Source organism: Cataglyphis hispanica, chromosome 21, assembly GCF_021464435.1.
Source record: "Cataglyphis hispanica isolate Lineage 1 chromosome 21, ULB_Chis1_1.0, whole genome shotgun sequence".
Taxonomy (NCBI): Eukaryota; Metazoa; Arthropoda; class Insecta; order Hymenoptera; family Formicidae; genus Cataglyphis; species Cataglyphis hispanica.
Window position 1 is genome coordinate 1,799,666 of NC_065974.1, and position 12,830 is coordinate 1,812,495.

The following is a 12,830-nucleotide window of genomic DNA, read 5'->3' on the forward strand; positions in this document are numbered from 1 at the left end:
GATCGAAGAGCCGAGCGCTCGGCGGAATAATTATCTTGTCTTACTAACAACGAAGGTTTTTGTCATAATAGGTACCGTCGCATTTGCTGCTGTGTTTCAACCGTGTCTCGAAAAGTTGATGCGTATGTTTGTATGCGACAACATTTTTCTCTTTCCACCTGTCATATGTAGATGTTAGAATAAATCTCTCTCTCTCTCTCTCTCTTTTTTTTATCGACGATATTTTCAACGTATGTAAAATTTGTCGAGACTGCCGTTTGAGAAAAACTCTACGCGCGGCGAATGTTGTTGACACAAGTAAGTGCAGGTAAAAGGAATATCGAAGATATATAGGAATGCCGGCGCGTAAAACGCGTTACAAGTACTTTACACGTAGCATGTTGTTAAAGTGCTAGATAAAATTAAACGATCTGTTATCAGTAAGTGTTACTCCACTTATAGCGCAGTTAGAGAACAAAAAAAAAAGAAAAATAATTATTAGGTAGTCAGTGCACATTTATCATCGGCGTACTTCCGATATGACTGAGTCATTGGACACATAATATGTCGCACACTCGCAACAAAGCGAGTCTTTTTCCCCCCCTTTCCCAATTATCTATTGTTTCGCGCTTGCATTATATATTTCACAACAGTTTCATAAAAAATATATCGATAAGTTATAATTAGAAGGGAAAATTTTTCCTTAAGAAAGCTCTTAATATATCACAAAAACATATTATAAATTTATTGAAATCGTGTAATCTGTACAATCATTATCTTAAAATAGCTCTCAATTAAGAACGATTTATTACGCGTCGATCTTGATAATTACATCGTGCATCAATGATGTAATCTACAACGTTTACATTGTGGAAACGGTAAAGAAATGAATCGGTGGCGCTAGACGGACATATAAATTTATTATCACGACGATTCCAAAGTAGTGTTTGTGTTCGTCGTCGATCTCTGAAATTCTCCATTTTATTTTTAACACTCCCTATTCCATCTTATTGTATTTTCCATAATTTCCATATCGCGTACGTTTGAAATATTCTCCGTGTGATGAAATGATCGGGAACGATATTGACATTGACCATTACCTAAATTAATCCGACGCTCGTCGATGTCGACACGTCTCCGAACACGAGCTATGAAAATGGCAACGATACAGCTCCCCTTGTCATTTAATTCGGGCTTTGAAAAAATGTCGCGCCATAAATACGAGTGTCTTTTTTTTTTTCTTTTTTTAAACCGCCGCGGCGGTTGCATTAAATTTAGAATAACGATGAAATTCATATCGCTAATCCGTGTCGGTCAATTTAATTGAAATAACGACCTCTCGCGCTCGTCCCGTTCTTCTTCACTCGTCGTCATCCTCTTTGACTCCGTCGCGTTATTTTTGTCACACGATTTTCATCGTCGCTGATGTATCGAGGAACCGAAATGCCGCGGTTAAGCCTACAATTTGTTACTCCACCAACAGCACACAAAGTGTCACAACACATCGCTAAACTTGAACTTACCATGACGAGAACATATACGGCGTCCCTCGTGGGCGGATAAATTATATAGGTATTCGAACGATCGTGTCTCAATTCCATTTCTTTTCTTTTTCCGCTGAAAAAAGTCACGTCTGAAATAAAATAACGAAGACATGCGTCACTGTAAACTGTCGAGTCGTTCTGACACGCGATCGCTTACGCTAGTTACAACGATCGCGAAATTAGATCGCGGCATAATGCACGGTTGACGAAGAGGCAACAAATGGACTCGATCGAAGATGAATCACGAAGATTCGCACGTGGAATTCACCTCGGCCTTTGATCGAGATTACATTCGCGATACGACGAAAAGTTTGCACCGTTGAATAGAGAATTCCTATAGAATCCAGATTCTAGAAACTCTCAATCAGTATAGCTGATAGACATCTTGTCACGTGAATGTTAAATATCAGACTCTTGATGTAAGATGTCTCAGAAATCTAAAATATTTAAATTATGTAAAATATTCAATAGAAAATATAAATTTGCGATCGGATTAAATTGAATGATACTGTACATTCTAGGGTTAATACACTTGTGTATTCCTTTGACAAATATACGATACGTCAGTGGACTTTATCAAGTCTTAAGTAACAATATTTCCTGTTATCGCCGCTCGTCGAATCATCGATACCGATGGACACATTACGGCAAAATCGTGCATGATATGTCGAATTTAATCGTAATAACCGATGGCTATCGTGTAGCCAGCGTGACGAGAATACTACGTAAATGACTTACATAACTAGATTATATCTCACGCATCTCTCAGCAAACACTGTATATGATACGATCAAAAATATCATATGTATTTGTCTGTTTTGTGATCCGTTCCTGCTCGAATCGACTACTTTGCAATCAATTATGTATCTTAAAGAATCGTGTATCTTAAAAAATCATGTATTTCTTCTTTTCTTTATAAAAATATCATATAATATTATTTGAAATTAAAAAAAAAAAAAATATGAGAGATGAGAGGAAAATATCTGATTTGCGACACAAAAGAAAAGGCATTTCGGAGCCTGAAACATTCGATAACGGAAAAGATGCGATAAGAAGAGGGGCTCCCCATTGACGATGAGCACATAAAAATTATGAATGGCCATATTATTGCAAGTTGGCAGAGCGACAACGTGTCGCGGCGCGTTATATATGTAGGTGGATATATACACGTACATATATATATATATATATATAGATACGATGGAACCGGTAGTAAGTTCGCATCCAGTGGTTAACGCTATTTCACTCGCTGACTTGGCGCTACTCGAGCCGGTCTCTAGAGCTGACTCAGATCCGCCTCTGCCTTTCTCTCTCTCTCTCTCGCTCTTTCGACTACGACACGTTCGCGTTCACATCGTATAGCCGTCACGAGATTCGGAAAATTCTCATCGACTGTACGACCCGTATTAATCAAAACGCAAATGGTAAACCGTAAATTTTCACGTCAATTTCCTAATCGAATGGTAATTATATTAATATCGAATTTTGTACCTGCACGCCGAACGACCCGGCGTATCCCTTATCGTCGGGAAGCTCTCTCAGCTTTGGACGCGATGGTTTTACACGCGTAATAATTCTCCCACACGATAAGTCAACGGTAACAGAGTAGCCGCGCGGCCGTAACACAGTAACGCTCTTCCGTAAGCATCGTCGACGAGAATGCGATTACGCCGACGCGGGCGAAAGTATAGTATCGCCCTACTCATGTGAGTGGTGCATGTGTTTGTTCGTCACAATGTTAAACCGAATATACGCGCGTACGTAACGCTATTGTATCGCCACCGGTGCTCTTCCGATAACGCGTCGCCGTCGTCGTCGTCGTCGTCGGTAATCGCTTTACGGCGAAACTTGGGTGTCGGATGACGACTTCGCACAGTTTCACCGTTCTGCTTTTGTCGAAATAGTGCACGAGCGAGAGAGTCTCTCTCTCACTCTCCTCCCCCACAAATGATACGATTGTACGGGCTATCCCCCTCATGGACGATCACGCCAACGATAACACCGCGTTTTGCTCCCCTCAGAGGCACGGGAGTGTGACCGTAAGCGATTAGCAGGGAGGAATTAATTAATTTAGTTGCATATCGCGCGCGATATCAAATTATCGATGATACTTTGCGCGAAATGCGATTTCATAGATCGCCCAATCACGGTTACGATTATATAACGAGGGAGCATAAATTTATTCTCTACGCTCTCGCGAAATGATAGATAAGAATGCGCGAATTAATCAGTGTTATAGAAAAATAATTATTATTTATACGGGGAATATGATACTTTTATTTGATACAGGATATAACTGGAAGAGTCTATTGATTTTTGGTTAGGTGAAATTGAATTTGCAAGAATAATTAATTTCCGGAAATAAGAGGAATTATTATATTTTTAAATTATACTGTTGGTTAAAATATGATTTCCACTGTTATTTTCGAACTTTTTTCTGAAAAGTTTATGCGGCTCGTTGCAATTCGCATTTATAAAAGATGTTTAATCTGTATAGTCGCGATGTATTAAAATAGTTTTATTTTATATACGCTTTGAATCATTTTGTTTCATTTCCTTTTATTTTTAGTCATTAGATATTTTTAATTTAGCATTTATTAATTGTTACAACTAGTCTCTAATCAACCATACATTAATAGTAAGCTGCAAGTTTTTTTTAATCTGCGTAAGATTCGATTCATCCATCGGATTCGATCTCGAGTTTGAGAAATATTAGAAGTTGAATTTGCAACAATAATTAATTTCCAGAAATAAGAGGAATTGTTATATTTTTAAATTATACTGTTGGTTAAAATTTGACTCGCACAGATTTTCGAAGGTTTTTTTAAAAAGTTTAGGCTTGTTGCAATTCACATTCACATGAAAGATGTTAAATTAATTTTGTACATTCATGGTGTTTGTAATTAGTTTTATTTTTTATTTTACATTTTAAATCATTTTGTTTATTTTTAATCATTATTATTTTTATTATAGCATTACTTTATTATTTTTCACGACTAATCTCTAATCAACCACACGCACTAAGCTGCAAATTCGTCAATCGGATTCGATCTCGAGTTTGAAAAATATTATCGCATTCGTTCTATGTGACTGCGTGGAATTAGCGAAGAATTTTCACGTTTTTTCGAATGTAACATTTAGCAAATAGAGAGAGGAGAGAGAGAGAGAGAGAGAGAGAGAGAGGGGTGGAGGAAGGGGAGGAAAGAAGAGAAATATGAATAGGCGAGTCGTGCGGGGTGGGAACATAAGTGAGTGCTGCGAGGCCTAAACACACACGCGAGGAAGGTCCATCAATCTGGCTTGGAGTCAATATTGACTTGGCTGGGCCTCGTTGCAAAGAGGGCATCATCGGCACGCATAAAGAGGATCGGATCGGTCCCTTTTCGCTCGCGGGACACGCGTGACAAATGCCCCACGCGCAAACACCGGCGCATCTGTGTCCACAGGATAACCGATTCTCTTCCGAATGGCCTATAAATCCTGGAAGTGCAGTCGCTCTGCGGAGGTCCGTCGTACGTTTCCAATACGACGTACCTCCGCTATCCGCCTTCTTTTTACAAGCGCTTCTCTATCTGACACCCGGAACATCGTCGTAACCGCTCGTCGTCAATCTGAGCTCCTATTCGTTTATCGAGACGCGAGCGCGATAGTATCTCTCGAATTTTACTTGAATAAATTTTCTCGTCGTCCGCGTTATGTCACAATTTAATCAAAGAGTGAAAAATGATACGAGCTTCGGATATCACGATGCCCATTTTATAATGATTATATTACGCAAAATAAATTTGTCCTTTAAATCTTTCTCCTCGAATATCGATATTTCTCAATACGAATTATTCCTATATCTATCTATGTGTCATATGAGTAAAAATTTACTTGTATTGGAAAATTTTCAGGTTTAACTACAAATATCTTTTTAGAAAATGTCAACTCTTTATTCTTCAATATTCCCGAATGGATGTTTTTACGAATGTTTCCTTATCACCGTTTTTCGCGATCGAATCGTATCGTTATTTGTTTCTACGTCGATACATAATCGTAAGATGCGTGTACCAGGTGCTATCAAGTACTCCGGCGGTCTTTATAGTGTATCGCGCTCGACGGGTACCCCCTCTTCCTCGCCATTTACGACCGCTTTAATCCGAGGACATCCAGTTTTCCCTTTTTCCCAGGCTGGAGATGGCGATCCATCGATCATCGACCTCGCAGCGTGTAATCGTCGGTTTTTCACGAGCGGCTCGTCAGGTATATTCGAGTGTACCTGAACGACGCAACGTCCATTGGTCGACTCGTTGAGATAAGTTTTCGCACAAACTCCTCGAAGGTGTCACCCGACACTAAGTGCCGGTGCGCCGGCGATGTCAGATATCCATGTACGTTCGCCGACGAGGAATTCCCCGCCTCGCGGCAGGTAGCTCGCAACAACTCCGCGCCGGTTTTATCGCCAACCGGTTTTTTTTATAGTATACGTATCGAGTAACGGATGTTTGCGCGGAGGTTTACATCGATTCGAGCGGTAAGTAACGTATAATTACACTTAGAGAGCGATCCTTTCGTTCTCGTATTAACGCCTGAATATTATATTAATGAGATTCGGCAAAATCGAGTCGATTATTTTTCCAGTCTCGACGCTTGATATCACTTCTGCCTTTCCCCTAAAATATCCATCGGAAATATTAATCCGAACGCGATACGCGAATGATACAATTTTAGTTTTAACGAATGGCTGGCGTGCGAGGAATGATAAGAACCGCCTTGAACGGCACGCGAAACTTTCGTATAAAACGTAAAAAAATATTTCGTATAGATACGCGAGAGTGAACCTCGTCTCTTTGCTTAATTCCACGATCTTGATGTCTGCGTTTAATCGTAAGAATGATTGATCAATGCGTGATCGTAACGAATGTAATTTACAGTTTCGATCAATGGAAAGAACGAAAAATCAATGTTGCTGTGAAATTATTAATTCGCGATGCCTTCTTTCGCCAGGAGACATCCATGAGACGAGAAATCCAGCCACATAATAATCCTTCGACCGCTATACCCTTTAAAGGAGATAACGTATTAATCTGTGGCGCCTAAATGCAAAACTTTTATATATAATTTTTCTCGTAATCTCTTAATTTTTGTTAACACTTTTTTAATAAACAATATTTGTTTCACATATAATATCAATCATATAATTTCAATAAAATTGTTACGAAATAATAGCTGTCAAATGTATCGGAAGCTAAAAATAATAGAAAAAATAAGATCGATTTTACTCTAATAATGATCTTTCTTTAAAATATGCGATCTCTCTGTATTCTTTCACTTTACAAATCTGATAAAAAAAATTACAAGGTCTCTGCGAAGAAAGAAAGAAACGCCGTGAGGCACGACCGCGCGACACTTCGCAGAGGTGATATAGTTGCCGCTTGGGCTTGCACGCGTTGGCAAGCGGTGCTTCGATGCGATCGCATCCAGTAACTCCCGGCTCTACCGCGCCTGGCTTCCTCTCTTGGCGACTAGGACTGAATTATGACCCGTGGTCGCGGACACTCGCCAACACGCTTCGTCGTTTAACCCTTTGCCCGGATCCGAAGTCCCGAAGCGCATTCTTGCCATTGCCGGCTTTTCCCTCGAACTCCCCGGAATCTTACGATTTCTGGGGAGACAGAGAAAGAGAGAGAGAGAACGGTCGATGTATGGTTATGCGAAGGGACCGGTTCTTTCGCCTTTAAGCGAATGTCGATCGTATTTTTTGTTAAATCGAAGATTTCTCTTTTTTCGCAAAAATTACGCTTTTATTGACAATATTTTTTTGTTATTTAAACAAACTCGCGAGACTGGATATTATAATTTTAAGACGCACTCCTTCCTCTTTATTGGCTAGGAATTCTATAATGGAGCTACTTTATATTAGCTTCATCGCCGATCGAAATGCCTGGGGGGGTCGTGCCTGTGGATCGAAACGTGGCGGAGATACGTTATTTACCGTAGACACGCACACACGCGTTTGACCATCGCGTGCGACAGTTGGCCCTCGAAACATCGACGAGACGCATCGAGGACACGCATTAACGCGTCTCTCTCTTTCTCTCCCGACGCCATAATGCGCATCGCGCATGGGTTTTTCGCCCCGACACAATGCATACGGGGGTTTCGACAATATGTTTGGGGCCGCCGAAACGAGGCAACGGATGGATGGATGGATGGTTGGAACAATCGCGGGGAAGCGGAGCGTCTCTCTCGGGCTAGGGATATTTCACGGAGGGTTTGTTTAGGTTGCCGGGCGCGAAAGGCACTCAACCCGCTAATCTATTTAGCCGTAGTGTTTGATATGGAATTAATGAGGCCCGCCGGCATTATGCCAGCTCGGGGCCCGTAGATTTTCGATTTAGCTGTGGAAGTAAAAGGGTGGAGGAGGGAGGGCCCGATGGTTCCGCGATCGCGTTCACCTTTTCAAAGTGCATAACGGGGGTAGTCTTTGGCAGTCTTACGACATGCCAGCTGCATCGTAACACTTTGATGCATCGAAATGCCAATGTATCTAACGAAATGCATATAATTTCGCAGGAGTTTAGCCTTAGGAAAATATTATATTCCGAATCTAGAGCAAAGAACGAAATATTCAAATATTTTATATTAAATTCAATTAATATTTATGAAAATGAAATTAATAATTAAATTAGATAATAGAATAAAAAAATTCTAATTTTAATTAGAAAATTTATTATTATATTAATATTTAATATTTAATTCTTTTTTTATTCGAAATAATTAAAAGAAAGAATATTCAGAAAAGTTTGATTAAATTTTTAATTTATTTAATTAAGATAAAATTTATATTTTAATGTAATAAGATGTGATTAATTTAACGTGAGACAAAAGATTGCGAAAAAGTTTTGACATAATTCAATTTTATTAAATATAGCTGAAAGAAAACAAAATCTATATTGCATATATATATATATACATTGTGAATGAAAATTCCGTCTGTTACAGTGCCCTGTGACAGTGAGCTCGTCGTTGGCGTCGTCCTCGGCCTCGCCGCCGACGGTCGCGATCTTAAACACGAGCGGAACGTCCCTGGTGAGCAGCATAGCCACCGGTACGACGACGAATCATCCCCTGGACGTAGCCGGTCTGTCGCAAGCGAGGATGGCAGTGACGAGCGCGATCGTGAGACCGTCCTGCAGTCCCACGGCCTCGGTCAGCCCTTCCCAAGGTCATCCGCCGCCGTCGGCCGGCGGTCCGGCCGCGGCCAGATGCTGCGACACCGGCCGGCCCATCTTCACGGATCCGCTGACGGGCCAGACCGTTTGCTCGTGCCAGTACGAGCTGCTGGGCGGCTATCAGCGTCTAGGTGGTCTACCCACGGCCGCGCTCTCCATGTACAGCGCGCCGTATGCGGCCGCAGCCGCGGCCGCGGCCTCCGAGGGCATGGCCGCGTACTTTCCCAGCCTAGGCGCCGAACAGGCGCCCTTTTACTCGCCTACGGTGAGTTGTTTCGCTTTATCGAATATTTCATGGTTGGAAAAAAAAAGTCGAGAGATACGCGAGACTACGCGAAATCATTCATTCTACGAGATCCGGCTCTTTTATTTCTTTCTATGGTTATAGCGCGAAGGATGTTGTTCTAATACTTCATTTTCGCTTAAATAATCTCGGAATCGTCAGATAAAGATAAAATTAAGTATATCCAGGTGACAGATGAAAAATTAAAAGCTTATTAAGAATTTATTCTAGATTAAAATATATATAATTAAAATTCTGTAAAAATATGTTTACATTGATGTAGATGAAACTCATTAAATATTATCTTAAATAATTTGTAGAAGATATAATCCAAGATAAAGATAAAAATATTTTAATAGTCTCAATAAAGAAAAAAATGAAGCAATCCAGATATTTAGATACTTTTTTCCAGATAAGAAAAAATATTGGTCATGTTATACAATTTTTTATATATCCAAGGTGTATACCTTTTTTTATAGCTCAATTGCGATAAGAGATAAAGTGTTCGATTCAACCATAACGATATATTTTGTTGCATCGGGATGCAAGTTGGTCTCCTGAATTTCTTGGGGATGGTATAGAGCGGTATGTCGACAGGCCTGAGAGAGATAATATCACTGCACGACTAAAATAATTCGTGAAAGTAAGAGAATCGCGATTCTTACGATATCATCGATGATAATGTACCCGGAAACTTTCCGAATTCTATGTGTGTGAGCTATATTTATGCGCAGCATTAATAAAACAGCTAAAAACGAGATTAGCAAATATCTCTCATAATGTAACATATTTATGATGTAGTTCTCTCTCTCATCTTGTTCGTTCGCCATATCATATGTTTAAATATTTGCGAGCAGAAATTCCAGTATAACGATGCTAGCAAATAGTCGAGATAATTGTGTAATCGCGAAAGAGAAAATTTTCCATTATCCAACTTAATTTTTCGTAGATAGCAATGCAGCAAATTAATTTCACTTGCTGGCATTTACTTGTATGAAGTGAATAGCAAAGTGTCAGATAAAATGCTCAACAGCATATTTAGAAGCTGTATAAAGTGTAATGATATATAAATACATGTCGTGGTACATATATCGAATATTTGTTCACGTGTGATAAGAAGAGAATAATTTCTGCTTTAAACACTTAAAATAATATTGGCTTCTATATAATTATTATATTAATATTTTTACGCCACATTCCTTATGTAAATATGTCACATTCTTGTACACGCTGTCTATAAGAGTTTCTTTATATCCGAATAAAAGAGGAATCGCAACACGAGGTTTTCGGATATTCTTTCGGGATGCTACGTGCATTCGACGTAAAGTGCAAGAGGTTAATGTCTGAACGAAGTCGAATCCGTTGAAACGTTAGGAGGCTTCTATCTTCGCTTCCGCGTTCCTACATGCTACGCGTCGAAACGGTTCGATGCGGTTCTCCAATATCGATAAACGCCGAGTCGGCAATAGTAGCGGCATTATATTCGGCCGTAAAATTTTTATCGCACGGATTAAATCCCGCGATGCGAACTTCTCTATATTTCTGTATCACCGGGCGCGCGGATTAAATCTCGAGCCTTTATATTCACGATTCTCGGTTCGAACGCTCGCGCGAAGTGCTCGTGTTTATTTAGGAGATGAACCGATTCGGATTTTTTCGCAAAGTCACATTGATTTTTCCGACGTGACTCGCAATCGACTTTTACTTCATCGTTTGCTTCTCTATTATTGATTCGCGATATCGATACAAAATCCAGAAGAAGCGCGCGTGCCCTTACCTTTGTCGGGCCACACGCCGAAGAAAATTGCGGCAAATTTAGATTCGTCCTATCGTAAGACTGTCGTGTACTGTGAAGCCGTGATCATCAGAGTGTTGTTATTGTCGCTCTTTATGATCGAGCTTAAGGGCCGAGTATATAATAGCGTAATGTCGAGGCAGCATATTGTACAGCTTGCGAGTTTCGTATAGACAACGTTTATGATAATCTCCTCCGCATAAAGCCATCAAGTATCATTTTTTAGCAAAAACGATTGCTTCCGCTTGTAATAATTATTTCAATCATGATTCTGTAAATTTGCATCGCGTTCAATTCATGTCAAGACCAATTTTTCGAAAAGCATCAAATGATATCTCTCGTTTATTCATTTTACATTTCCATCTCATATTAATAAAGATTAATATAAACATAATTAAAATATTATTGTACAAATGATACGTGCGCATAATTACGTGAAAGAAAGAGAGAGAGAGAGAGAGAGAGAGAGAGAGAGAGAGAGAGAGAAACAGTGAGCCCTTTATGAGCCTATTATCACGGCTAAATGAAATACGGCAGAAATTTAATAGCAACCATCTCCTGTCATATAATCGAGGTCGCGAGGTTAAAGAAGCAAACAAGAGAGCCACACACATCGATCCTAATTATTACTATCAGCACTCTGCCAGCTATTCTTTCATCATCGCGGTCGATTCCAATCGGGAGATCGAACCGAGCTGCATGGCGATACGGACTAATTGCGACGCTCGCGTTCCTAAAAATGGATCTCTCTCTCGGGCAATTAACCGCATTCTGCGCGATCCCATTTAAAAAATCGCGATAATTAATGATGGGCGAACGTGCAAACTCTCGGGATGCGGGAATAAATCCGCGTGACGCATGCAGATCCGCGATTGCCTTGCAAAAATTGTCTCGATGTCATTTGCGTGTGCGCATGTGTATAGATAAAGAATATATTATTTTGAGAAAACTCATACGATATAAAAAAAAAAATTTATTTCTCGATATCAAGTGTCTGCGATGACTCGTTTTTATGCAATAATTTAAAAAATAGAACGAACAAAAATGCTGTTAATATATGATAGCAATCCATCTTATTTTTTGCGATCGAGCTATGCTTAATCGATTCCTTCGACATTTAGATATGTATATTCTAATTATAAATACGAGCATGTGTGTACGAGTGTGTATGTGTGAATACGATTTGCGCTACCATCGATACCGCTAATTGATCGCTAATTACTGTTTTTTATTTAAATTCTTTTCTTATACCTTTTCCGTTATATCAGAACAATCAGAATTGAATATTCCAATGTTTATGTTGTTGTAGCCTGCTGGTCTAGATCTCAAAGAAAATCTCGGCGCTGGAGCTGCAGCGGCGTGGCCTTATCCTTCGGTGTATCACCCTTATGATGCTGCTTTCGCGAGTTATCCCTTCAACGGGTAAGTCTTGTGTAACCATATTTTTTGCATTAATGTATTTGTCATCGTCCAATTATTCGAGTGTTGAATTTCGCGCGTGATAAGGAGTGGCTATTTAATTAAGCGATTGCATTTCGATGCAAACGAGTCAAGAATTTTTTATTTTCGTTGAAAATTGTTTTACTAAATAATTGCCGAAAGAGACGGACATTATTTATATTATCGATTTATAGGTAGCACCCACAATATCAAGTCCGTCAGGAAAGTCTACTCATATGAAGGGGGTGAAAGTAACTCGAGCGAAATAATCATCAGGCGTGTCGCCTTGTGCGAGTGGCTTTTATAAATTGATAAGAATTTCTCGAAAGATCCTCGCGAGAGATATGAAGAAAGTGCCAGGCTATAATTTTATTTATCTCCTTGAGGTTGAAATCTTATAGATAGTCGACGCAATGCGAGTACTGTTTTAATGCCGCCGAAACAATGTTTTACAAATGGAGTTTACTCGCGGAATGTTTCCTCGCAATAGCTTACGAGATCGTTCGAGAACAAATCTTAATTAATCTCCTCATTATACTGCGTGTGTGTATATATATTTTTTCAACGACCAC

At 39.7% G+C, this 12,830-nt stretch overlaps 2 protein-coding genes across 6 annotated transcripts in view; one reads left to right on the forward strand and one right to left on the reverse strand.

Annotated features, from left to right (window-relative positions):
- Positions 1-12,830, reverse strand: part of LOC126857469 (zinc finger CCCH domain-containing protein 13-like) — a 268,457-nt gene that overhangs the window by 60,501 nt on the left and 195,126 nt on the right. For 2 of the 5 annotated variants that reach the window (XM_050606924.1, XM_050606923.1), the window contains one exon: positions 1,503-1,612. The exons of the other annotated variants lie outside the window; for them this stretch is intronic. In XM_050606924.1, coding sequence (XP_050462881.1) covers positions 1,503-1,612 — 110 coding nt within the window. The remainder of the gene's footprint in view (positions 1-1,502; positions 1,613-12,830) is intronic. 5 annotated transcript variants of the gene reach the window in all.
- The window catches only part of LOC126857432 (iroquois-class homeodomain protein IRX-3), a 29,526-nt gene that overhangs the window by 3,675 nt on the left and 13,021 nt on the right, over positions 1-12,830 (forward strand). Inside the window, exons 2-3 of the mRNA XM_050606855.1 lie at positions 8,511-9,005; positions 12,128-12,240. Coding sequence (XP_050462812.1) covers positions 8,511-9,005; positions 12,128-12,240 — 608 coding nt within the window. The remainder of the gene's footprint in view (positions 1-8,510; positions 9,006-12,127; positions 12,241-12,830) is intronic.